The sequence below is a fragment of the Ochotona princeps genome, chromosome 18 (genome assembly GCF_030435755.1).
Source record: "Ochotona princeps isolate mOchPri1 chromosome 18, mOchPri1.hap1, whole genome shotgun sequence".
Lineage (NCBI taxonomy): Eukaryota > Metazoa > Chordata > Mammalia > Lagomorpha > Ochotonidae > Ochotona > Ochotona princeps.
The window spans coordinates 19433814-19461519 of record NC_080849.1 but is presented as its reverse complement, the minus strand read 5'-3'; the positions used below and the strand labels follow the sequence as shown (position 1 = coordinate 19461519).

At 43.5% G+C, this 27706-nt stretch overlaps 1 protein-coding gene and 2 non-coding genes across 3 annotated transcripts in view; 2 read left to right on the top strand and 1 right to left on the bottom strand.

Moving 5' to 3' along the window:
* ACAA2 (acetyl-CoA acyltransferase 2) overlaps positions 1–24286 on the bottom strand; it is a 35084-nt gene extending 10798 nt beyond the window's left edge. Inside the window, exons 1-6 of the mRNA XM_058676926.1 lie at positions 24160–24286; positions 11277–11443; positions 5852–5980; positions 3964–4080; positions 1773–1920; positions 397–572 (exon numbers count right to left, since the gene is read on the bottom strand). Coding sequence (XP_058532909.1) covers positions 397–572; positions 1773–1920; positions 3964–4080; positions 5852–5980; positions 11277–11443; positions 24160–24175 — 753 coding nt within the window. The 5' untranslated portion in view covers positions 24176–24286. The remainder of the gene's footprint in view (positions 1–396; positions 573–1772; positions 1921–3963; positions 4081–5851; positions 5981–11276; positions 11444–24159) is intronic.
* A 444-nt stretch (positions 24287–24730) lies between these two features.
* On the top strand, positions 24731–24852 carry LOC118758137 (small Cajal body-specific RNA 17). The gene has a single exon (XR_004995559.1). It is a non-coding gene; the product is annotated as a small Cajal body-specific RNA 17 (non-coding RNA).
* Positions 24853–24930: 78 nt separating this feature from the next.
* On the top strand, positions 24931–25013 carry LOC118758134 (small Cajal body-specific RNA 18). Its single transcript, XR_004995556.1, has one exon. It is a non-coding gene; the product is annotated as a small Cajal body-specific RNA 18 (non-coding RNA).
* The last annotated feature ends 2693 nt before the right edge of the window (positions 25014–27706 follow it).

Genomic DNA, 27706 nt, shown 5'->3' with positions numbered 1-27706 from the left:
CTCTGGTGGAGCAAGTGGATTATTTTAGATACCAAATGCCACCTCACTATGGGAAAACACGTCAGAGGAAGTCTCGTACCAAAATGTGGGTAGCTACAAAAAGAAATCTGATGGACTATGTATACAAGGAAGAAAATATACGAAAACCAAAATAATAAATCTGATAGGTTCCTTTGTGACAATCTGAAAAAGACAAAGAAATCAGATCAGCATAAAGGCTCCAGCTATAGCACCTTGTGTTGTACTGTGAAAACCCCACGTAATAGAATATGAACCCTACTAGCTTAAACTAAATAAACAGGAACCAGCATGCAAAGGATCTAAAAGACCTTGCTTAGCCACTGTGCATGGAACACACTGGCGAGATGTCAAGCCCAGCTGGGTGGTGACACCAACCGAAGCATTTCCTGCAGTGACGACGCCATCTTTCTTGAACACTGGTGGAAGTTTCTGTAGCTGTTCCATGGTTGTATCGGGCCGAGGATGCTCATCTACTTGCATGGTCTGTTTTCCCTTCCTTGTCTTCACCTCAATCGGTACCATCTCCTCATTAAAGTAGCCAGCATCATGAGCTGCAACAATAGAGAGAAGAAAGGAGACCTTATCCTTTAATCTCTGGCATACCCTTTACACATATTTACTTTGTCACTTACACAACTTGTCTTCCCTACTCTAATGTGCAATTTAATACACTGCCATACATGGATACAGGTACATTTTGTACCTTTTAAAGTAATAATATGTTTGATTGTTGACTGCATTTTTTTTTTTCGGACAAGGTGCTGCTAGGCTGTGAGTAGTGTTTGTTATCTATGGATGTAATGGTAAATAAATGGATTTTATGTTTCTAAACATCTTTGCGTGAGATAAGAAACAAGTAACAAGTTGCCAAGTTGTCTATGCCACCAGGTAATGTGAATGAAAATTAACAGCCATTGGCAACCACAAAAATTAAATGAGCTTGGATTGTAGTAGTAATCAATACCTTCAGGAATAAGATAAATCAGGAATAGCATCATGTTAATTTTGATATCACTATGTAGTTGGCAAAATATTTCCCTTATTTGCCATCACTTGGTTTTCTAAAGCAAATAGTGTTACCTACTTTCTAGATGCCCAATGAACAAATACCTTGAGTGAGGTCAGACAGCTTGTAGAGGTCAGAATTAGAAAGTAGACTGACAACTCTGGCTCTCCAAAAATAATTCTTCTCAGGTCACTGCACTAGGACACAGACAGCCAGATAATGCCAGCTCAGCTCTGGCCTTCTGATCCCTTGGAAATGCTCTGATGGGTCATTCTCGCTACTTAAATATTTCACAGTGCTCCTACTAACCTCTAACAATTTAATTCCAAAAACCTTTTTCAGCAGACTAACACATTGCTTCCACTCATTATACTAATAAACAAGCTGTGGTCCTTTCCAAACACATCACCCCACGTGGTTGCCACAGTGAGCCATTATGCTGATGGAGGACAACCTCAGCATGTTCTGACAACATCAATTCATTACCAAAAGTGCCCAGAGAGAAAGAGGAAAGAATGCTACTTTAATATTGACTTATTTTAAGAGGGAAATTCCTAGTAAGTCTTATAAAAATTGACAGAACAGCTGATAATTTCAAAACAAATAAAATAATACAAAGAGGTGATTTTCAGAGGCATAACTTTCGAAGTGGTTTTATCATACGATAATCTTAAAGGGAAATAATGCAACTTTTCCCCCAGAGATCTTTTTTCTCTAGCGAGTGCCGTTATGCAGTTTTACTGACCAGCTTTCCACCTCTGCTGCGACTGCAGGGCATAGCTGTCACATTCTTCTCTGCCGATTTTGTGTTTCACAGCGAGGTTTTCTGCAGTAACTGCCATGGGCATTTGCACATGTGTATCTGTTAATGATTCCCACATCGTATCTTCTAGCTATAAAAAAAGACATAAATAATTTGGTAAAAGTGGTATCTTTTGAAAATAAAATGTTATTTTTTAAATTTAAATTATCGGGCCTGGCGGCATGGCCTAGTGGCTAAGGTCCTCGCCTTGAACTTGTCAGGATCCCATATGGGTGCCGGTTCTAATCCCGGCAGCTCCACTTCCTCTCTCTCTCTCTCTCCTCCTCTGCATATCTGACTTTGTAATAAAAATAAAATTAACTTTAAAAAAATAAAAAAAAATTTAAATTATCAACAGTTCTCGTAAGCAAAAGTGAAAGCAGACTTTCTGGTAAGTATTTGCTGTTCCTATTCCTAGTTGGATCTGGGACTTTTAAAGTTACTATTTTGGAGGGGCACACTCTCCCAGCACTCGGTATTAGCACTGTCAGTCTCTCTCTTGATGGGGGAGCTGATGGAGAGCCTATAGTCCTAAGTGTGCAGGGTAAGATCACAGGGAGGTATTCTACAACTGAAAATTACACACTCAAGGTTATGTTTGTTAAGAAACCTGACACCAACTCCCTATGTGATTCTTTCCTGCAGCCACCGCTGAAAACCAGTAAGGAGCTCAGTGGGAGAGGACAGCTGTGTTCATTTTTCATCCTATGCCTTTGAGGACAGGAACAGCTGGTTCTATCAGTGGTTATGAGACTGAAAAGAGCCTGGGGTAGGCTTCCTGGATGACAGAAAAATATATTTTCAATAAAGAGTATATAATTATGCACAAAGTCCCCTCTATGCCTCCAGTGGTTGGGGCTGAGCCAGACCAAAGCTGAGAGCTGGGAATTCCCTCAAGGACTCTTGGGTGGCAAGAATCCATTACCTTATTACCTGCTACTTCCCAGGTGCACATTAGCAGGAAGCTGAAATAGGGATGGAGCTACCACTTGAACCCAGGAACTCCAATATGGGATGTGCACATCTAACCCAGAAGGCAAATGCCTGCTCTCCAAAAATATTTAATCATCATCCAACTAGTTAAGAGGCTCAGGTGGGTAGGTGTGCCCCATTTGCTGCTTCATCATATCACCTTTCGGGTTGCTGACTTGTCAGTAAATTCAGTATCTTAAAATATTTCTAAAATAATCATCTTCTCTAAGTTTCATTCTTTTCAACTTCCAAATTGGCAGATGAGGAACTGGGTAACACTGTAAGTTGATCAAAACCATTGGAAAACATGAAAAAGCATGGATGCCAGTGGCCATTTTACAGGACAAGGAGTGAATTACCATTCCTGTGCTGTAGCTCTTACAAATAGAAGCACTGGTTTTTGTCCAACTGATTTGGAATGATATAACCTCTTTTAAATGCAGTGCTTTATGTGATGAAGAAATTGATTTAATAGAGATTACCCCCAAATGTAACTTCTATACATCTTGATAAAGATTTTAGTTATTCATTAATTACATTGTATTATGTGACACAGTTTCATAAGTACTGGGATTCTCCCCCCATCCCCCCCATGGTGGATTATTCCATCTTGTTGCATAACCACAGTTCAAGTTCAGTTGAGATTCCTTTTTGCAAGCATATACTAAACATAGAGTCCAGCATCTTATAGTCCAGTCAAGTTCCTCGGCTTCTTAGGGAGACCCTGTCTGGTCTGAGGGCAGAACCCGCAGAGTATCATCCCGATCAATTAAAAGCTCCAACATACCATCAGCAACAATTAACTTCACTGTGGAATTAACTGATGAAGATTTAATTACCCAGATTACTAATTATTTATTACAGATTCATTTTCATCTACGTCTTCCCTTCCTCCAGTTTTCCCGATGGCTACTCCCACATGTTAACTCCACACTAGGTGTGCGGTCAAATAAAGTCTAATTTTATGTGGGTTAAAATGTCTATATTAACAACCAAAATACAGTTTTCAAATAGTCTACAAATTTCAACTCATTCAGATCTTTCCAATTCCCCCATTAACAACGAATACAAAATTAATTTTCTCTTCCCTAAAAAAGGTAGCCCATGAAAATCACTCATCTGATGACAGAAGAAATCAATGTGAAAAGCATAATGGCTCTACCTTCATGTTTTCTCCCAATTTGGTCCCAAAACGTATGTTTCTGATACAAAATGGGGACTGACTCATGTTCTCGGTGCCTCCACACAGGACAACCTCAGCATCTTTCACACAAATATCCTGTTTAAACACAAGAGAACAATGAGAAATACTTTCACTGTGCCAAACATAGGTATTAGTATGTACAAAGAACTTATAAATTAATGATTATTCTAAGAAATATTGTGTCTTAGCTAATAGGTTTCATGAAAGTGACAGACAGTTAAGCTAATGTTAAAGTAGGGTAGGCAACTTCAACAGACTTCAACTTTAACAGACTTCAGACACTTGTGATTGAAGAGCACAACCCACCTATATTCTACATAGCACTTAAAAAAATGTATTTATTTGAAAGGCAGAGTTACAGAGAGAGGAAAGGAGACAGAAAGATCTTTCATTATCTGCTTGTTCATTCCCCAAATGGTCAGAGTGACTGGGACTGGGCCACCTCAAATCCAGGAGCCTGTAATTTCATTTGGGTTTTCCACATGGGTGCAGGGGCCCAAAGACTTGGGTCACCTATGTTGCTTTCCCAGACCATTAAGCAGGCAAAAGTGGAGCAGCTGGGACTTGAACTGATCCCATAGGGATACCAGTGTTGCAGGAGATGGCTTACCCTGCTATGCTACAATGCTGGCCTCTCTGGCTAACATTAACTTAACTCATACAGAAATCTTGAAAATGAACAGATATTAACATTTGGCATAAAGGAAGACAAATCTTTTAACAGAGTAAAAGACAATTTTATCCCATTAATGGATATATTTGAAGGAGGCCAGAGGTTTACAAGACTAGATCAACCTAGGGGTTATTCTTAAAAAGCAATCCATTTTATTTTTCGACCTTTTCTCTGTTTAAAATTAAGCATCTGATGTTTAAAATTATTTCTAGAACAATCAGAGCCACTGTTTAAGATATACTTTTAAAGAGACATTAATGTGAAAATAATGAATTAATTATAACATGCCCGTATTTTATTTTCTTATTTTACTTTAAAACAAAGTTTGGGGTTTTTTGTTTGTTTGTTTGTTTAACAAATAAAACTAGGTTTCACTGTGTTCTCTTCCCCTGTGCTCACAGGAACAAAAGGATTCACCTAGCTGTCTTTTAAAATGGCCATCTTAGTTGCATTCTTACCAAGTCCCTTTGGAATAAAATACATTTTTTTTAATCCTGAGTTCTTCAACTCTTCTCCTTGTCCTGCAGTCTTCACTCAGTGTTTCAACTTGCTCTGCATTTTTATAACTAAGTAAAAGTAATGCCTTTAATTAGTTCCCTCACTCAATAGATGGCAATGATCCTAACAGCTATAGTTTCATATCACGGTTTGAAGATTGAGATATTAAGTGTAACTCTGACAGAGTACCTGTAACACAGGAAGTACTCCGTAAGAATGACCATCAGACCTTTTTTTTTAACAACATTAGGTAAAATATACATTATAGAAAACTTAGTAACATGTGTACAATGGGAGTCCATTCACAGAGCAATGTCATCACTCCCATCATTCACAGGCACAACTCATTCCCTGCAGCAACTGCTACACTCTGAAGCACTCGCCCTCCTCCAGCCCCCTGCAAACCTCACTCTGCTTCCTGTCTCTACGAATTCAGATAAACAGAATTCTATATGAGTAACTGTCCTTCTGTGACTGGTTTATTCCCCTTGAAATTTCCACTCTGATCATTTAAAAATGTTTTTAGGAAACTATTTTCTTCTAGTGAACAGTCTTCTAAGAAAAATCAAATATTGGCTCCTCCTAATAGGCCAGAATGCGACAATGATTTGAGGCATTTCATCTAACAATGATTTGGAAATATGTTCAGCAAATCAAAGAAAAAGCTGTCTGTACCTGGCACCCAGTCACGATGGACTGGAACCCAGAGCCACAGAGTCGATTCACGGTGAGAGCAGGGACCTCTTTGGGGATTCCTGCACGCAGACCAACATGCCTGGCCAAGAATATGGCATCGGAAGAAGTCTGGAACAGAGGGGAGGGGAAAAAGAATTTCTCCATAAATCTAGGAATAAAGAACATGTACCAAATATAAGGATATGTTGGCAATCTGTCAAGAATGATAAACTACCTGGCCCTAACGTGAGGCATGTTACACAAAGGTAGAGCATATTTAAATAATGTTTACGCTGTGAATAAAAGCTGTCATTTGTTAAATGAATGTGTGTGTGTTTGTAAAATATACAAAACATACAAATTATCATCTTAACCATTTTTGAGTTTGCCAGTTAATGGTAATTAATACATTCATCACGTTGTGCAACTGTGGTCTGTTGGTTTTTAAATATACCAAGCACTGTTTGCAACTGATAGAAAACCTCACAGCTAGTTCTCAGTACAAGACAGAACACCGTAATGCACAATAAGAGTTATTTAAAAACACAACAGTCTATCGCAGGGCAAGCCTTAGGAGTAGCAGTTAAGATGCCCGCTAAGACATCCACATCCCACATCATTCGGCCTGGTTCTAACACCTGGCTCTGCTCTTGATCCTAGCTTCCTGTTGACGTACACACCCCAGGGGGCAGCAGGACAAGACACAGACTGAGTTTCTGGTTTCTGGCTTTAACTTGGTCCAACCTCCAGCTACCATGGGTATCTGGGACAGGCTGGCAGATGAGAAAGATATGCCTACCTCTCTTATATAAATAACAAACAAGAAAGATGAAATCTTTAAAAAATGGTTCAAAATAATACAGCTTTTCTCAAAGACTGAAGAAGTGGACAAGGCTGTACTTCCCCACCTTGGAGTACTCTATTGTTTTTATCTGCACACTTACAAAATCTTTATTTGAGAGAGCGATCTGCAACCCTGTAAATACAGGGTAAATACAATTTGCAGTGGTGAAGATGTGGAGTCAACATAGGAATGAATAAAGAATGGCCGTCATCAGAGGAATGTATAAAGAAACTGTGGTACATCTCCACGGAATATTTCTCAGCCACAAAGGAGAATGAAATCTTGCTATTTGCAATAAAATGTCTTCAGCTAGAAACCATTATGTGGAGCAAAATCAGCCCCAAAAAGACAAATATCACATGTTCTCCCTGATATAAAACAGCTAATATGTCAAGTACTATATGTGTGTGTATACATACACATATACACATAAGCAAAAACATACATATACACACACATGTATATATTAATATACATGAACTGTTCCAGGAAGACTAGTATACTGGGATGGTAAAGGTGCCACCACTATGCAGTTCTACTCCAGAATAAAAGGAAGATTCCCTAACAAAACTTGTAAATATTTCTCTATGTTACATTGCTAGGTTTTCTACCTTTGCTTGTACTTTTCCTATCATGTTACATTTAAATGTCAGAAAGTATTAAACTGGTAACTGGTACTAAGAGACTATACTATTGTGATAATATGGGGGGCAAAGGTGGGAAGAAAAAATGAGGAGGCAGGAAGTTGAGGGAGAGGAATGAACTCCTATATCTACAAAAAAGATAATAAAAAAATTTAAAAACAACCTGCACTTTGAAATGGGCCACTTTTCCAAAATATAGGAGATTCCAGTCAACTTCAGTCAGCATAACAGGAATTCTCTGTTTTAACCCTAGGAAGAATGCAGTTTGGAGTTTGGCATTATGACACAGCAGGTGAAACTGCCGCATGTCAGTCCATATGGGAGCGAGTTTGTGTTCTGCCTACTCCACTTTCAATCCAGCTCCGCTAACAGCCTGAGAAAAACAAGGGAACATGATCCCAGTGCTTGGGCCCCTGCATCCCACATGGGATGCTGGAAGAAACTCCTGGTCGTGGCCTGGCCAGCCATGGCCGCTGACTTTTAGGAGAGTGAACCAGTGGATGAAAGATCTCTCTCTCTCTCTTTCTGGAACTATGCCTTTCAAATAAATACATACATACATATTAAGAAAAAAGATGTAATTTTGAAAAACTTTTTTTCTGTTTCTGTTTTCTTTAACTCTTTTCTGCCTATAAGGCAATCCATGTTCAACTCATTGTAACACTCACATTTTTGCTTAGTTCTAGAACTGCAGACACAGTCAATTTGATCTTTCAGTTTATTGTCATTTCACCTTTGACAATATTCACCAAGTGAATGGGCACAGCAACAACATACAAAAGATAAATACTGTGAGTAATGAGAATCAACTCCATTAGGAATTGCTTCATGTTAGCAATTAGATAATAGATGAAAGGGACAAATTCCTAGAGAGACACAAACAATTAAGTGTGACTCAAGATACGCAATCTTGAAGGACCTCTAAAGCTCCCGTATCAGAGGACTGGCTCAGATCCCAACCTCCTCCTCCTGTTAAATGCACCTTGTGGGGCTGCAGGTGGTGGCTCAAGCAGCTGGGATCTCATCAGCCCCATGGAGATCTGGACTGAGTTCTCAACTCCTGGCTTTAGTCTGGCACAGTCCCAGCCATTGCTGGGGAGTGAACCAGCAGATAGATGCTCTGTCTCTTTCTCTCTCTCAAATTAAAAGCAACAATAATAAATTTAAAGAAGATATAATAGCAATCATTTACAAAGTCTTACCAAATAGAAAGGGAGGGATCATTTTTCAACTCATTTCATGACGCCAAATATATACCCTGACACCAAAACCAGACAAAGACATCACAAGAAAACTACGGACCAAGATCTCTTATAAATCAGCCTGTAAAGAGCCTTACCAAAACACTGCTAAGCTGAACCCAGCAATGTATAAAAATAATTATTTATACCCTATGACCAAGTGATATCTGTCTCAGGGACTCAAGGTTAGATCAACATCTGAATTTCAATTAATATACCTCATTGTATAAATACAATATAAAACAAAAATTGTGATTATTTACATCAATACAGAAAAAGCATTTGACAAAACTCCACACCCTCTCAGGATAAAGAACACTGAACAAATGAGGCCTGGGAGAGAACTTTCTCAACCTGACAAAGGGCATCTATAAAAAGCTCAGAGCTGTCATCACACTTAACCGTGAAAGACTGAATGCCTTTCCTGTAAGATCAGGAATTAGACAGATATCCACTTCTCTGTCATTTTTACTCAACATCATGCCAGGAAAAGAGAAAAATATCCAAATTAGATTTTATTGTATCCTAAGGGAGAAAATAAGGAAAACTTATTTATTCCGTGTGATATCTAATGAATACTGAGTTCAGGCAGAAAAACTTTGATATTTATCAAATGTTATTTGAAGTCTATTCGTTCTCTTATAAAGGCCTAAGCCCAAATGCTCATTAATTATGCACTTACCACTCCTCTAAGAAAGATACTTGGACTGTCAGAAAACTCAGTGCAAAAAAGACTGCCTTTGGAAACAGGCACAGATACACTTAGTGATGTTATCTACAGTGACTGTGTTGGGAGGTTGGAGAATCCATGCTGAGAAGAAACAAAGATTTCAGAGGGAATAAAGTTCCTTCACATCAGTAACACTTTCAAATCAACATAAAGCTTAGGATCACATCACATCTTGACAGTATCTTCACCATAATCCAACCAAATAGTCCTTTGAGCCACCTCTCTGTGAGATGCTACAGATCCCCGGACATCCCAGGGGCCCAGCTGCAAATCTCATTGTAGGAAGATCTCTGTCTCTCCTTCTCTATGTACTCTGTAACTCTGTCATTAAAATTAAAAATAACTCTTTTGAAGAAAAAAAAATAAAAAGCTTAGACCAAAGGGAGAAAGAGGATAGGGCACCTAAGATGAGAATTTGGGAAAAATATTTATCAACTACTGACCATCCCTACACAGACAGGGGTGCGAGGCAGGGGACTGTACCTACCAACCCCCTCCCCATGCCTATTGACAGAGGTGATCCCTTCTGACCCTGTGGACAGTGGCAGGGAGTCAACCCAAATTTGACCTCTGCGTCATGCACTAGGCGAAGAGCCAGTATGTCTCAAATACCGAAAGAAGGAGAAAAAAGTGACATCATAGAGACTAATCCCTTTGGGAGCAATTGTTTCCTAGTTCCAGGGTTCTTCTCAACCTGGGGGAGCTTCTGTCACTTGCCTTTGCTCTTGCACTCTGTTCTCTTTATGTCTATACTGAGCAACAAGTCTGTGGGCCAGGGAAAGCAGTGCCCTGTGAGCAGGACACAACAGCTGGAAACACTGGCATATCTAAGAATTACGCACAGAATGCCTGGCTTCAAGGGTTCCATGTCTTGCTGTGAACAGATGTGTCACACCTAGCAGGCCATGAAACTTCAAATGATGAGGTCTACAGATAAAAAAAAAAGTCTTCCTTGGACTGGCTTTCTGACTGAGAATTTCTCAAATCTGAGATTACCATATGGCAAGGCAACTCTTATTCTTGCACTTAATGCAAGCATCAATCAAGCTAAAATACTACTGCTATTGTAATATTAGCAGTCTTTGTTTTCAGACTTGCTAACCTTCACGTTCCTGCTGGTTTTGTTATCTATTTTGCTTTTAGAGCTAATTCTCACCTCCTGTGATGCAGGTCTCCCCGTTGGATGCTTCCCATGACACTAGGCACTCAATGTTCACATACTTTGAAGCAACACAAAGCTATTAAAGCCCTACTTAAAAACTATGTTTTGTTTATCACACACAGCAAGACAGATGGTATGGAATCTTCCAATTTCCTACATAAAATACTGCCCAAGATTCTGCAACGTGTGAGAAATTACAGGAGTTGAACGGGTCAGCTACCCTGCTTATGGTACACATAGAGGAAATCAATTAACTTCAAATAAATCAAGAAAGCAAATTTAAGAAATATTGAACCGCATCTCCAGTCAGATGCATCAAATTTTCAGAATATATGCTGGATTATATATGTAATTATTCTAGAAGATTATTTAAAACACAAACGTCAAACATTTGTAACTTTTAAAAAAAATTTATCTTTATTTGAAAGGCAGAATTTTACAGAAAGAAGGAGAGACAGAGAAATATTCCTTCAGTTTAGTTCACTCCCCAGACGGCTGCAGTGGTTGGAGCTGAGCTGGTCCAAAGCCAGGGGCCAGGAACTTCATACAGGTCTCCCATGTAGGTGCAGGGGCCCAAGGACTTGAGCCATCCTTCACTGCTTTCCCAGGCCATAAGCTGGGAGCTGGATGGGAAGTGGAGCAGCTAGGACATGAACCAACACCCACATGGGATGCTGGTACTGGAGGAAGAGGTTGAACTTACTATGCTATGGCTTCAGACCCTCTGCAAATTTTACTTCACTCATTTTTGGAAACTGAGCAAAGAAAACAACAGCAGGAAATACCTCCCTCTGCCATACTAACCTGCATGACATTGCCTACAACGACACTGTCAACGATTTCAGGTGAGACTTTGCCAGCAGACAAAGCAGCCTTGGCAGCCAATTCACACATGTCAGTGGCGGTGAAGTCCTTCAGAAGACCTCCATAGGCTCCATACGGGGTTCGCTTAGCAGCCACAATAAACACACCTGGTGCAATGAGGAGACACTTGTCAGTATGCAGTTTGGTCAGTGTCCATAACGTGAGGGGCTCGATCATCTCACTGGGAAACCTTGTGAAACACAACTCTCAACTAGAGAACGAAAAATTCTTGTCATGCAACCACAGACAGAACCAGTCACACCCACAGAAGCAGAGTCATTAGATTCTCTGATAAACACCAATACCCAGGTACCAAGCACTGGGCTACCTGCTACCATGTGCACCCATTCTGGACAGAAAGCATTCTTGTCCTCAGGTACTTTATAATGCTAGGTACCATCTGTTGAAAACGGAACCGCCTCCTCTATGAGCTGACTGCTTTTGTTTAATACAATGAAAGATTCTCTAACTAGAAGGTCTCTTAAGGTGTTTTGAGGTCAACCACGCCCTGTAAGAACTCCTTCTAGAAAATACCTGACAAGAGTTTCTATTTTGTTAAAATCTTTTAACAATAAGATACAATAAAGCAGTGTGCCCATGAATGGATAATTAAAAAACATGATTTTCTCCCACACTGAGCTGACCTGGCTTACGAAGTCTTTCCGTCCTACTTCTGCCTAAATTTGTCTCAAGACAGACAAGTAGTACCTAGAACACATGCTACTTTGAATTTTAAACGTATATACTACTGTTTCTGGAGTCAAGGACAATTCAAATTACAAATTTCAAATACATTCAGTTACCATCTTTTAATATCCTTTATCCTTAGAACAAAATGAGCAAAATAAGTCATCTTTCACACACAGAGCCCACCTAGTATCTGTAGTCAGCTAACAGTAAAGTTCCCCAGACCTAATGACTCTTCTTAGGTAAATATCATTCATGGTTTTCTTTCTATCTTTTAACATTATTTCAATAGTTTTTTTCCCCAAAGAAATACTTAATCGTTTTCTTTACTTGAAAGGCACAGAAGGTAGGGTAGGGATCAGTTATCTTCTACCTGCCTGTTCATTCCCTAAATGATTGCAACAGCCAGGTCTGGGCTGCTGGAAGCCAGACGCCAGGAGTTGGGAAGTCCAACCAGGTCTCCTACCCACATGGGTCCAAGTACTTGGACCATCTTGTGCTGTCTTCCCAAGCACCTCAGCAGGAAGCTGGACTGGAAGCAGAGTAACCGGGTCTCAAAGCAGTACTCCGACATGAGAAGCCAGCACCGTGAGCAGCAGCTTAACCCACTGTATCAGATAAAAGCTTAACCCCTTTATCTGATGTTACTTCATATTTTCCTCTAAAGACACTCTAGGTTGCCAACATCCTATTAAAAGAATACTCCGCATTCTATGTACACACAAACAGAACATATGGAAATTACCTATGCAGCTAATAAAACAAGCTGAGGCTAAACAACTGCAGCATTAATATTACTGAAATCAGCATTCTGTACAAATTAACAATTACCCTTCCCAAGTTAACTACTGTCATCTGCCAAACATACTTATGAGCAGCAGGTGTTTACCTGGTGGCCAAGACACCCCCGTTCCAAGTCCAGCTATCTAAGCTTGACTCCAGCTCTGTATTGGCTCCAGCTTCCTGCTAACGTGGACCTTTGGGGGCAGCAGTGCTAGCTCGAGTAACTGGGTTCTTCCCACCCTCATGGGAGAACTGGATTGAGCTCCTGGCTCCCTGCTTGGACTTGGCCCTTCGAGATATCTGGAGAGGGAGCCAGCTGATGGGAGTGTACACTCCTGTTCTCTCTTCCTCTCAAACAGTTGTTAAAAACAAACAAACAAGAAAAAACAAAAACAGGCTCAGCATGGTAGCCTACTAGCTAAAAGTCCTTACCTTGCACGCGCCAGGAACTTATATGGGCGCCGGCTCATGTCCTGACAGTCCTGCTTCCCATCCAGCTCCCTGCTTGTGTCTTGGGAAAGCAGTCAAGGACAGCCCAAAGCCTTAGGGACCCTGCACCTACATGGGAGAACTGGAAGAGGCTTCTGGCTCCTGGCTTCAGATTGGCTTAGCTCCAGCCATTGTGGCCAATTGGGGAGTGAATCAGTGGATGGAAGATTTTCCTCTCTGTTTTTCTACCTCTTTGTATATCTGTACCTCTTTGTATATCTGACTTTCCAATCAAATTAATAAATCTTTTTTAAAAAAGCTCTTGATTATTCAAAGCTAAAGTGTAATGTACAACCTGCACATGATTAAGTAGCACAGATTCCAGCAGCGTCATCACACTGACATTTATCAGGCACCTACTAAGTGGCAGTCATTCACTGCTTCCACACAACTCTGTAAGACCAAAACTCGAGCTAGCACAAGCCTTCACAATGACGTGATGGACTGCATGCCAGGTGCTTTGGCACACACTAACTTTATCCTCCTCCAAACAATCTGAGCTCACATGTTTACATCTTGCTAAGAAAAAAATCAGGGACTTTGAAGTATGTTCAACCAGGCGAACAGCCTGTATTCGAGAGGAAAAGATTAAAAACAGAATTTAACACTCACAGGCAGAACTTGCAGGTCTGACAACAGCACAAAGGCACGCACTCGAGAAAGGATCACCTTTTCAACAAATGATACAGGGAAAACTGGACACACATCCACGCGATCTGCCATATACTTGGTGTCTTTCACAAAAATTAGTGCAAAATGCATTACAGACTTACATCTCAAATGCAAAACTCTAAAACCCTTAGAAGACAGGAGAAAAATCTATGTGACTTGGGCTTGATAACTTTTTAGATATGCAAAATCATTACGCAACAAAACTTTGTTATGTTGGACTTCATTGAGATGAAAATCTTATTCTTTGCAAGCAATGTTGGTAAGAAAACGAGAAGACAAGCCAGACTAGGAGAAGATACTTGTGAAACATCTAACTATGAAGGACTGGCATGCCAAGAATACAAGGTGGTCTTCAATTCCACACGAAGAAAACCATCCAAATTTTAAAATAGAAGATCCGAACTGTACTAGAAAGACATCCATAGAGGTGGCAAGCAAACACATGAAAAGATGCTCAATAGAATATGTCACGAAGAAATTAGACATTAAAACAGTAAGACAGATACCATTACATAGCTTAATTCAGAATGGCTAAAATCTAAACACAATACTAAAATGCTTGTAAGGATAAAACATAAACTCATTCACTGCTAGGAGAATGTGCAATGCAAAAGAGAATACTCTGTAAGACAGTTTAGCAATGTCTTATAAAACAACCGTATCTACCCTGGTTCCCAGCATCAGAAAGGATAAAGGCAGGTCTGGAAGACTTGGTTAATTCTTGACTGCTGTTATAGAGCAGCAAGTCTGGCATTTCAGCATCTTCCTCTAGCTTCTTGTCTTGCTGTGACTGCTCTTAAAAGATTTATTTATTTTGAACAAGTAACTCAGAGAGAGGGAAGACAGATCTTTCACCATCTGGCTCACTCTTTAGATGGTCACACTGGCCAACATGGGCCAGGCAGAGGCCAGGAACTTTATCCTGGTCTCCCACAGATGTGGCAAGGGCCCAAAGACCCAGGCCATCTCCTAACATAGCAGGTAGCTGGACCGCAAGTGGAGCAGCCGGGATACAAGCTTGTGCCCATATGAGATGCCAGCAGTACAGGTGGGGGCTGGCATGACACAATGCTGCCCCTACCCTGTGATTCCCATTACATACAACCCTGCCAGGTTGCTACAGAACCTAACTGATGCCAGCGCCATGCCTTTAAATCTGTAAAACCGAGCTCAGTACACCTCTTTTCTTTGGTCAAAACTCACAGGACTGTTGAACAGAAAAAGGGAACCTCAACATAAGCTAGGGACTTCAGTTAAGAACAAACTCTCAATATTAGCACACCAATGATAACAAATTCACCACTTACGCAAGAAATTGCAGAGGGCAAATGCAAACCCTCTGTACTTTGGTCTCTACTTCTCTACAAATGTAAACCTGCTCAACAACAATAAAAGAACCTTGGGCAAAACATTCAGGGCTGAAAACAGTTTTGGCGTTACAGAAAGAGAAGAGAATGGAAAAGGAAAATATTTGGATAAATAAATGGAAAATTTTCCAAATGTGATAATAGTGCATGGATTCAGGCTTTGGACATCCAAATGAAGTAACTATACCAACCACACATATACACACACATCTCCCCAGAGCACATCATGGTGAAACTTCAAAAAGCGAAAAGATAACGAACATCTTAAAAATGCCCAGAAAAAAACAAATGAAGATATTTCAAAAGGTTTGTGGAAAAAAATAGCAATTAAAAAACTAAGCTTACACAGGTGCTAAAAACTTTAAACTCTATGTGCTTTTTCAAAATATGTATTTCCACAGACTGTAAGACCTTCCAAATGAAAGGGTTTACACTAAATTTATCTTTTTTTCTTCTTTTCTTTATTATATATTTTTACAATCTTTACATAGTTAATTACGGTAAAAATGTTCAAGGGCTATAGGGAAGTGGGTAAGACTATTATTTCCATATTGTTTCCTTCATGTATCTGAGGTAAAGGGGGATATTGAGGGAGAAGCCCCACCCAGTCTCCCACCCATCCCAGATCCCTGTGGATGTGGGGCATGCTCCGATGGTCTTGCTCAAGTGGTTTTGGTAGTTCACCAGTTATGAATCACTGCCAGTCTCGCCACTCCAAGCACGATGAGGTCGTTGAAGAATCCACTGATTGACATAGTCCATCATAGAGTCTCCATTTGCCCAGTATTTCGCTGCCAACATATAGCTGAGGTGGTTGATTGACTTGCTCTGTCTTCTGTCTTTTCTTGGCTAGAGTTCTGAGTCCAGGAGTTTCAATTGGGGAGATCTCCAAAGAAACTCTGAGGTATTCCCAGACCAGATTCTTGTGTGTTCTAGCAAGCACAGGGCCCGGCACAGTCCATCACCACGATCAGCTGGTGGTTGGTTGCAATTGCTGGGTTGGTTCTGTGTTCAGTCCCGACTTTCACTGGAACCAATGGGTATTGCAGACCAGCCTGGTTCTGCCCAGCACATACTCGACCCTCGCATAAACCAGTGGGAGCTGCAGCCTGGTTGGAGTGACCTACAATAACCCCCACCAATCCCACCCCCTACCCTGGTTTGCCAGTATGTGTAGCAGACTAGTCCAGTCTATCCCACATCCCGTTTGGCTCTCGTACATGTCAATGGGTATTAAAGCTTAGTTCCATTTAACCAGCTCAACTATCCAGCCCTCACGGATGTTGCTGAGTGCCTCTCTGTCTAGCCACCCCAGCCCCTGTCCTAGTTTTTGCACCCTCCCGCGGGAGTAGTAACCCAAGAGGGAGGAGCCCACTGTTTCCCTCCCAGGTCTCTCAATCCCAGTTTATGCACTCTTCGGGTGGTTCTGTGGTTGGACTTGACAGAATTAGCCCCAGTACCAGCTTCTGCTGATGCTGCGGCTAAGCCCAAACAACCCTCACCCACTCTAATTTATGCTTGCACCATTAGGAATAATCAGCCCAGCCTGGCTTTTCCCTGATCTAGTCCACATGAGGCGCACAGGTGTTGTAGCCCTGCTTAGTCTGGTCTGTCCCCATCCCAGCCCAGTGGGAGTAGCTGTCTGGCAAGGGGGCCACCCCTTTAACCCTCCTGCCGGCTCTACCCCCTCCCTTCCTCGTTCTCACGTGTGCTGGTTGGGTGCTGTGGTCACATCCAGTACAGGCAACCTCACCTTGGCATTCCATATTGCGCACTGGTGTTTGTCGCGACTGAACCTGGCCTGACCCTGGCCCAACCCACACTGTTCTGATGTTTGGATTTGCCAGTGGATGACATGAACTGATTCAGCCTGGTCTGCCCCCGACCCATGCTAAATGTATGCCAGTGGGAAACTTTCCATGGCCTATTCTGGACTATTTCCTATCATGTTTCTTGCACTTACCTGCAGGGACTGTGTCCTGCCAGAGGAGTTGCCCAGGCTCCTCCATCAGAATCCCTCCCAATGCCAGATCTTGCACATACCAGGGCGTCCATGAGCCAACCCTACTCAGTTCACCTCCTGTCCTAGCAGGAACAGTGGCTTTTCTTGGCTGGCTTTCAACCCATCCTGGTTCTTGCTGTTGATGTTTCAGCCCAGCCATGGCTCATCCATACCCACATACAGCTCACACATGGCTCAGTAGGGGGTGAGACCTAGCCTAGTCCGTCCCACATCTACCCTGGTCCTCCAGGACACCAGATGGTGTTGGGGTCTGGCCTGGCCTGGTGCATCCAGTCCCAGTACACACTAGTGCCAAGGGAGACTAAAACTGTTTCCTGGTTAGAATGCAGCCCCCTTCTAGCACATGTGCCCCTTGGTGGGAACCTCAACCCAGTTAGGGTGTCCCCTTAGCTCCCCAACCGGGTCTATTCCCAGCCATAGATCACATGCATGCCAGTGGCTGCTCTGACTCAGCTTGGCTCAGTCCCTCACTTGTCTTGACCTCTGCCTTGGACACTGTGGCTTAGTGTCCTTGACTCATGCAGACCAGTAGGTGCAAGAGCCTAGCTCAGCATGACCTGTGCTCCATCCTGGTTTCTACTTTTGCTTGTAGGCTAAGGTTTGCTCAGTCCTGCCCAGTAATCCCGTTCCATTACCAATTTACACATTAGCCAACTGTTGGAGTTACTTTGCCCAGCTATCCGACCCCCAGGTCTGGACCACATGTTCACCAGCGGGAGCTATGACTCGCCAGGGGAGCTTCCCAAGTTCCTCCACTTGATCCCCTCCCAGACCCAGTTCTCACACATGCCAATGGGTTTTAGGCCAGTGCCCAGCTCAGTCTGGCCTTCCATTTGGCCATATATGAGCTGGTGAATGTTGCAGCCCGGCCCACCCCACACCCTATTCAGGATGCACACTCGGGTGCTGCTGCCTTGACCAGTCCAGATGGTTGTGGGATCCTTTACCTGTGATTGATGGCTGGCTCCTTGGTCACACCTACCTTAGTCCATCACCACCCAAACTCTTGAGCTAACCAGTGAGGCTAGAATTTCCACAGGGTGTGGCCCACACATCCCCCACAGAATCTACCCCTGGATATGGTTCTCGAGTACTAGTTAATGTTATGGCCCTGTCTAATGTGACCCGTCTGCTGATCCATCATCATGTCAGGCAATAAGATATCCTGCTGGACAAGCCCCGACCCTTAGCTTTTGCATGAACTGGTGTTCAGTGCTCAGCATTGTTAAGTCATTACAAGCTCTTCAGAGGAAGAGTTACTGTCATTGGGAATCTTTAGGGTTGACTCACATCCCAGAACCACAGTGGGATCAACCTAGAGCTCCCTAAGCAGCGATTCAAAGAACCAAAACCCCAGAGCTCCCCAGCTGGGCGGCCAGTAGACAGAGCCCAGCGCCAAATGGTGCACTGGCCACACGGGGACAGCTCACCATGTGCACATGGTGGCTGGAGTCAGGATCTGAGCAAGATGCCCTGTCTTGAGGCCCACCAGTTTAAAGGTTCTTAATTTTACAGTCCTATAAATTAGAGATCCTTGTGAGTTGAAAATGCTGAAAATGCCAGCAAGAAGAGAGCAGCTTATCTTGACATCATCGTGCTGGTAAACATTTACTCATTTTGTTAGAGCAACTACAGAGAGCAAAGAGGCAGACTGAGGGAAACTGCTGTCTCGTCTACTTCTGCGGGAGGAAGGCAGCTAAGCCACCTGCTTGCTGACCTTGGAGAGATGCAGGGACTGTGTCCACAAAGCCACCAGGCAGTACAACTAGCATTCGCGGGTTGAGCTCGCACCAAGCCCTGGGAGGGCTGCTGATGAAAGCCAGGGGGCTCAATCAGCTCCTCTTGGACATAGAAACAGGTTAACGTGCCCTTTTTCCTACAGTAATCCCGGTGATCACTTTTCTTCCCAGGTTCCTGAAGGCACTTGGGATATGACCTGCGAGAAGGATGCATCCTTGACGCAGTCCAACAAGCCTGGAATTTTTATGACCCAAAGCTCAGGGCTCGGTTTCCAGTCACAGCTACTAACTACACAAAATCCTCAACTTATCTGGACATTTGTGTCTTTATCTGTACAACAGCAAAAACAGAGGGGAAAAAATGTGACAGCACAGCGATCTGCTTCACAGACTCATGAACACTGCACTTCCTTATTACACACGTTGCATTTTTTTTCTTGTTGGGTCACACTTTTTTTAAAATCAGATTTTGAAAGAGGTTTGTATTATAAGAAAAGGTTTCATCGATTAAAAATATTTTATTTTTAAGATAGCTGGTTGCCATACAGATTTCAAATGAACCTGGTTTTCTTGACACCTCATATAAAAAAACAAAAACAAACAAAAAAAACCAGCGCATTGCATTTTACCGTAAATGTAGTAAAGTTGAGCTGGGAAAAGCACCAGGGTGTGAAATCCATGTGTAGGAAGCTGGATACATGGCCGTTTTCCCAAGGACACTTTTTGCTCGGTTTGCACACATGCCATTGTGCCTCACTGTTACATCTCCCCAAGGGATGCCAATCTCTCTGCTCCACTTGGTGGAGTGCCAGGATCCAAGGACTTCTTAGCCTATTACCGATGTAACAGCTGTTTTTCTTCACTTCGTTATGAGTGCTGCATGGCTCAAGCTAGAAACCCTGTAGCCAAAAACCCTGTAGCCATTTTTGGCATCTTCTCATCCAAAAGCTGTCAAAAACACTCAGACTGACCTCGGGTCATTCCTCTCACTTTTCTTTCCTAAGCCATTCCCCTCCCTTCCAGCGGTGTCAGGGTTCAGGAGGGCTGCTGCCTGAACCACTGCAGGAGATCCTAAAATGGTCTCAGGTCACCAACTGTTAGGAGCCACAGACTTATGGGCCTTAGACTTGGCCTACCTGACAGCCTGTTGCATTGCAAAGCCTGCCTTATGATGGACCATATCAATCAGTGGACGACCTCATCGAGCGACACTGGCAGCGATTCATAACTGGAGAACTATTAAAACCACTTGAGCAAATATCTCAGAGCATGCCCCACATCCGGGACTTGGGGTGGGTGGGAAAACGGGTGGAGCTTCTTCCTCAATATCCCCCTTTACCTCAGATACATGATGGAAACAATATGGACATAATAGTATTACCCACTTCCCTATACCCCCTGAACCTTTTTTTTTTGTTCTTTAACCGTAATTAACTATGTAAAGATTGTCAACAACAATACAATAAAATAGCTAAAAAAAAAAAAAAAGAATGGCCCGATTGTGAATGGGTATCCAGGCAGATGGTAGTACTAAGACACTCAAAACTTTTGCTTCTAGTAATACTTGACATCTATTAATGTAGTCATTCAATAACAGAATAGAAAAATATAGCTTATTTTCTCAGTGTCTCTCAGCAGCTGTCGAGTAGACACATAATGAAACTCTGTATCAATGAATTGAGGGAAAAACAATTATTTTTATTTTGGTATTGTTATGCCATTGCTAAACCTGAGATAGTGATGTTTGATCATCATAAGGATTCTGAGATTTGATGAGATGACAAGAAACTGGTAGTGGATCACTTTTGTGAACAACTTCTTAACAATTGTCTAGAGCTGCTGTCTTATCTTGTTTGCAAAATCACAGGCTCCATTTTACAACTAAGAAGAGTAGCCCCTCACAAAAGTCTGTTGAAGATGAAAGCAAAGTAGACATTTTAAAATATATTGAAAATGAGCCATTATGCCCTAGTTCAGACTTAGAAGCTTAGGATCTGACAGTGTAATGTCTACACACCCCCGGGACTCCCAGAAAAAAGAAAACTACCAAAGCATAAGAGACTTTAACATGTCTACGATATTTCTGAATGGTCTTACCACTTGAGAGGTCTCTAAACTGAAGGAGTATACTTAGTGGTTGTGTTGTAAAGGTACCAGTGAGGAGCTGTGTGTTAATATTGTATGTGTCCACACTGTTAGACGTGAGTGTGGTATTGTGTACAATCCTGATCATTGCATGCTGTTTATACCTCACAACTCTTTACTCACTCTACACCCCATTCCTGTCTCAAAGTCAGGATTCTGAAGGTCTAAGTCTGCAAACCTGAAGTTGGATGAGGGCTCCTGACAAGACCTACAGAACCCCCTCAAATGCAAACACTCAAAATTTCTCATTTGCTAGAGTTGCATCAAGGAAAACTAAGCTGTCTTCTGGTTAATAAGATTTGCTTACCTTTGACTCTCTCCTGCAAAGTTGTACCCATGCCCAAGGAGAAGAGAATAAAAACCAGTTCTAAAGACTGCTACTTGACAAATGGTGGGGATTGAGGGAAGGCAGGCCCCTCTAAACATGTCAAAAACGTCCACCCTTGGCCATTTTTTCAATGCATACTTAGCAAAGTTTTCAGTTTGTTCTACTGAGAGGTTTTGGCGGGGAAGGGTGGTGTCTGTACTTTAGGAACTGGGATTCCTCGATTTGTAACTTGGATATTTTAGTATTCAAATTATAGTCCAAAAGTTTGGAGATGTTTGTTGTGACATGAACTGACACTTACTGGTTATTGCCAAAGAATGGGGAAATCAGCTCGTGAAGCATGAAGGTGCTTTATGCTTTTCAGCGTCTATGGTTAAGAGTCTCTGTGCTGCTGTCCTCCACGTCACCCTGTCCTGGGGTGCACTGGTTTGGCAGGACACCTGCCAGGGCCACAGCCCAGCAACAGCAAAGGCAGACCACACCTTCCCAAAGTAAAAGCTCTAAACTTCAGTACTGACCCATTGCTAAACAGATAGAACTCTTCCTTATTCCTTCTGGTTGTAAAAATGTTTTGACTGGACAACGGCAAGGCCAGACCCTGCTCTTATTTGGGGAAGAGAAAGTGCGTTTTCCCACAGGATGAAGACAGCCTCAGATGGGTTCCCAAAAGGCTGGATAAACACCATTCTCCCAGTCTCACTACTTCTCCTCATATGGAACCCACCACCCAGAAAAATGGAGACACACTGGGAATAATGAGAGTGATCCCACTTCCACTGCCATTGGGACCCACAACTAGAGTCCTCCTGGAGCTTTTTCAGGAATGTCAATGCTGACATTTATTACTCAGGTTCAGTGCAGTATGTGTGACCTTAGTAAAGTTGGAATGTGTCTCTACACTTGCTAATCTCTCTCATGAGCTCTCTTACAGGTTGAATGGTTCCTGGAATGTGGACTTTGAAAGCTTGACCTGCACGTTTTGACATCACATCTTTGCCATTGATTCTACCCATGTTGATCCCATTTCCTGGAATTCTCTTGTAGATATTATAGTCCAGGGGTTCCATTTGTTCAGGAACTGGGCGGGAGTTAGTGCTATGGTAATTCTCTTATTCATAGGCCTCCTTTTGCTGTGCCTTCAGCTTAAGCGGCAAAAACTGCAAGCACAGGCTCAGGTTATGGCCATATGACAAGCCTTTGCAGTCTTACAAGGATGACAAGACCCTCAATTCTGGCTCTCACCTATACAGTAGCTGGGGCTGGTAGTCAAAGACGGGCAACCTCTGACTCAGTCAGGTACCAACCTAAGACAGGAGTTAGGCTTCGCCATCTGCCTAAGCTTCCCATGTGTTACCTAAGACAGGCACAGTCACCGAGCCATACACTTACTGTATCATAGAAAAAAATAGAAGGGGGAACTGTTAAGAGCCACAGACATATGGGCCTTAGACTTGGCCTACCTGACAGTCTGTTGCATTGCAAAGCCTGCCTTGGGCAAGCAGGGTCACAGCAAGCAGGATATTAGGCCAAAACATCCTCTGTAGAGCAAACAGAATAGAACCTCCACCTTTGTTCCTGTTCAAACAATTAGTTCCTCCCCTGTTTCAATATAGATGATTAGTTCCTTCCCTGCTTCAATGAAGATAATTACTTCCAGGAAACCCCTCCCCTTCTCCTCTCCCCTAGAGAAGGTATATATGTGAGGAGTAAAATAAAGAGCATGAGGCACTCTTTTCCACCAAGTACGTGTGTCCGTGTGTTTCTTGGGCCAGCAGCCTGGGGCTACCAGCCCTGCATTCCCAGTCCACCCTCAGGGTTTGAGCAGCGTGTCCTGCAGGTCGGGACAACCAATCGCTTGTGTAAATCCTTGGATCCCCTTCCAGGAATTTAGAATGAAAATTCCACCTTCAACACGGAGCTCTAGGGCTCCGGTCCCACAACATGCTCAGTTCCAAGATTCTGACGTATTCATCTCCCTGCATGCTCTTTTTCACTGACACATAAATCCTACCTACTGTAAGCACTGGCTATGAAAAGGGAGTTTCTGTAACGCCAACAAGTTAATAACTGTGAAACTGAAGTCCTGAATGCCTGCACTTTGGGGCTGTCATTCAAAGCCGAGGGAAGGGAAGAGGAACACAGCACTACCCAGCAATTCTGGGGGAGCAGGTCCCACAGGCAGAAATTCCATCAGGACCCACCCATCCCTGCTCAGGCAGGAGCGCGGCCGTGCATGGACAGCACCTGCTCTGCCTCGGCTGCCTTGAGCCACCCCAACCACCGAGTTCAAGACCACAGGACCACAACCAAGAGGAAGTGACCTCCAAGGTCAGAAGCCCGCCCGTCTTGTTCTCCACCGAGTCCGGTGGGTGGAAATGCACGCGGAAGCCGCGTTGCATGCATATTGCAAACGTTTCCTCTTTGGCCTACAAAATATTTTCAGGATTTTTTTTTTTTAATCGAGCCCCCTCTCCGGGGCCGGGAAGATGGCAGGAACTTCAGCCCACGATGTCCACTACCCCGACTCTCGGCCGGGTTTGGAAGCGAAATCCCGGGCTTGGGGACGGGCAGACCAGGCAGTTGCGCTCACCTCGAAGAAGCGACATGGCTGCGCTCGGGCGGCGGGCGGAGGGCGGTGGGACTCCAGTCGGGGCTTCCAAGGGTGCGTCCGCCCTCTCCCACGCCTTAAGGACGGAGGCGGTACCCCGCGAGGTCACGTCACGCCCCTTCCCTTTCGCCTACTTTCCCCAACGGCGGCCGAGGAGCCGCGGGAACCGCCCGCCGATGGCCACTCCCACCGCTGCCACCCTCCCGGGGACGTGGTTGGTGCCCTGCGAGAGCTTTTCCATCACACCACAGACTTTACAGACTTTCCTGGTTTCTAGGCTGAGAGGACTCTTGTCTCCATCGCCTCAGGAAGTAACGCTTGTCCCCTTCACCCCCGCCTCAGACAACACTCGGCAAGCGCCGGGACGCCGAACGCCCCACCAGGTTCCTCCGGAGAGGGCCGGGGGCGGGACGATGGCGCGGCGTGATTGGCTGGGGCAGCGACTGCGTAGAGGCAGGTCCAGCAACCAGTTCCGGGTAGCCGGCGGCGGGCTGGAGCGTGGGTGGGATGCTGGGTGGCAAAGGGGGTACCGCAGGGATAGTAAGGCCAGCCGCGCCCGGATCCCCAAGTGCAGCCCCCAGATGAGCCCGCAATATTTTCCTTATATGATCAGGCCCCGTGGCCTGAGAGGATTATGAAAACGAGGCAGGCGAAGTGGGGCCAGGGGACCGGGCGCTGCGGAAATTAAGGGGTGCGGGGGAGGCTAAACGGGAGGGAGGTGGGGGGGCCCTCCGCCGCCGCGCCTGAGAGCCCTGGCCAATGATGACCAGACCACTGCGCAATCTGAGTTCTGGGAACCAGGTGATGGAGTGTGCTCTGAGCACGGACTGAGGCCGGGCGAGTGGGCGCTGCCTGGCGGAGAGTCAGCGGGTGAAAAAGCGGTGGGTGGCAGTCATGTTTGTTCTGGCCCTCTCCCAGTACGGTTGCTTTTAGAACATTAGTGCATCCATTTGAAAGGTAGAATTACAACGAGACAGACAGATGTCCACCCCACCCAGGGCTGGACTACATCAAAGCCAGGCGCCAGGAACTCCCTCCAGGTCCCTCGGCTGGGTGCTGGCGCCGGGCAGCCCCTGCTGCCTTCTTGGGCGCTTTAGCAGGGAACTGGATGGGATGGGATGCTAGTGCTCTAAACTGTGCATCCACCGACTGCACAACAATCCTCTTGGTGCAGTTTTTAAATTCAGCTGTTTATAACGATTCTTTAAAAAGTGAACTTTCAATATGTGCAAACCTACCTCTTATATTCGGTTGTTTAATGCGTTGCCTCTTCGCTGTATCATAGTGTCTACCTGTTCTTCCATTAAACCATCTTAAACTTTTATTTTATTTGGAAGGCGGAAACAAATGAAGTTTACTGTTGCCAATAATGGGACAAACATCATTATCCCGTTGCTGCACAGAAGACACAATCTCACTTACATTGAATTTTTAACCCAAAATATCTGACCTGAATCATAAGTAAATAACAGAGCAAATCCAACTCAAAGGGCATGTTGCGAAACAGCCAACACAAATTCTTCAAAAACACCAATGTTTCGAGAAAAAGACCAGAATTAAATTAAATCAGTTTAAATTTAATCAGATTAAAGAGAAAGAAGGGATGTGGTAAATGTAATATGAGAACTTTCCTTGGGATTTGGATTAAGAAACCTAAGGACAGTATTGGGACAGTTGGGAAACAAATTACGTGACATAGTAATAATGAGATTGGACATTAATTTTCCTGATTATGAAAATTATATTGTTACATAGGAGACTTTTTTGTTCTTAGGAGAAACTTACTGAAATATTTAGGGGTGAGGAATTGTGGCTGCAGTTAACCCTTGAGTGACACATGACACATTGGCAGAGAAAGGAAATACAGTTGGGGAAATCTAAATGAAGGATTGAAATGGGCATTCTTGGTTCTACTTTTACAGCTTCATTGTAGCAATAAAGTTGGGAGGAAAAATGTTCTGCAAGTAAGCCACAAAACTCCTGGAGAGAACTTCCCCTCCAAAATCTGCAGTCCTTGTTATGGTTCCTAACTGCTCAGGCAGCGACATCGGACAGGCACTAAATATGTCTGTCAATCAAGTCTATTTTTCCTGGTCTGGAAACAACTTCTAATCAAATGCTAGGCATTTAGCTTTCAGTAGCTTTAGAAATACAATATAATTTCTGGGGAAAAAGAAGAAAAATAGTGCTAGAGAAGACCTGACATCTGTGAATCTAGATTGTGGAAATATCACAGCCCAGGTATCTCCCACATTTCCAGGGTCACTTTCTGGGAAATACTGTAGGCCCAGTAGCCCCCATTTCCAGGGTGACTTTCCAGTGCTTAAGCGTGATTTCCTGGTCTTCCTGCGACAGTCAAAATTATTAGGCTAATACAGAACCACCTGGAGGTGCATAATCCAGGAGAGAGACCTGGGAGGGAAATAGTGGGCTCCTCCCTCTTGGGTTACTACTCCCATGGGAGGGTGCAAAAAAATAGGACAGGGGCTGGGGTGGCTAGACAGAGAGGCTCTCAGCAACATCCGTGAGGGCTGGATAGTTGAGCTGGTTAAATGGAACTAAGCTTTAATACCCATCGACATGTACGAGAGCCGAATGGGATGTGGAACAGACTGGACTAGTCTGCTACACATACTGGCAAACCAGGGTAGGGGGCGGGCCTGGTGGGGGTTATTGTGCGTCGCTCTGACTAGGCTGCAGCTCCCACTGGTTTATGTGAGGGTTGAGTATGTGCTGGGCAGAACCAGGCTGGTCTGCAACACCCATTGGTTCCAGTGGAAGTTGGGACTGAACACAGAACCAACCCAGCAATTGCAGCCACCAGCTGATCGTGGTGATGGACTGTGCCGGGCCCCTGAACTTGCTAGTACATACAAGACAAATGGACTGTATGATGGTCAATCAGTGGATTCTTCAGTGACCTCATTGTGCTTGGAGTGATGAGATTGGCAGTGATTCATAACTGGTGAACTACCAAAACCACTTGAGCAAGTATTTCAGAGCATGCCCTACATCCGGGACCTGTGGTTGGTGGGAGACTGGGTGGGGCTTCTCCCTCAATATTCCCTTTACCTCAGATATATGAAGGAAACAATATGGAAATAGTCTTACCCACTTTCCTATAGCCCCTGTGCCTTTTTACCCTAATTAACTAAAGAGTGTAAAAAATATAGTAAAATATTAAAAAATTGTTAGGTTAAGCAGCAGTGGCTTTAGTAGTTTTGGTAGTGGGAACAGGAAAGCTAGTGAAATGGGTGGGGCCAAGACAAGATTTTTGATTGGGCAAATGAATTTGAATGATTGAGGACAGTAAATTTGCTCATCTTTAGTGCTTTATAAAGTTACATATGTACTATTAATCTAACCATTACACAATAGCTTAAAATAAGGGGCAAATATTAGCTTGGGTATGATTTCGTCCATTCAGCAAATACCTACTCTTAAGTTTAATTTGCCAAACAAAGCGTTAAGTGCATGAAATTCAATATATATAGAAAGTAACATACTGGTTTGCCCAACTCCTTCGTTT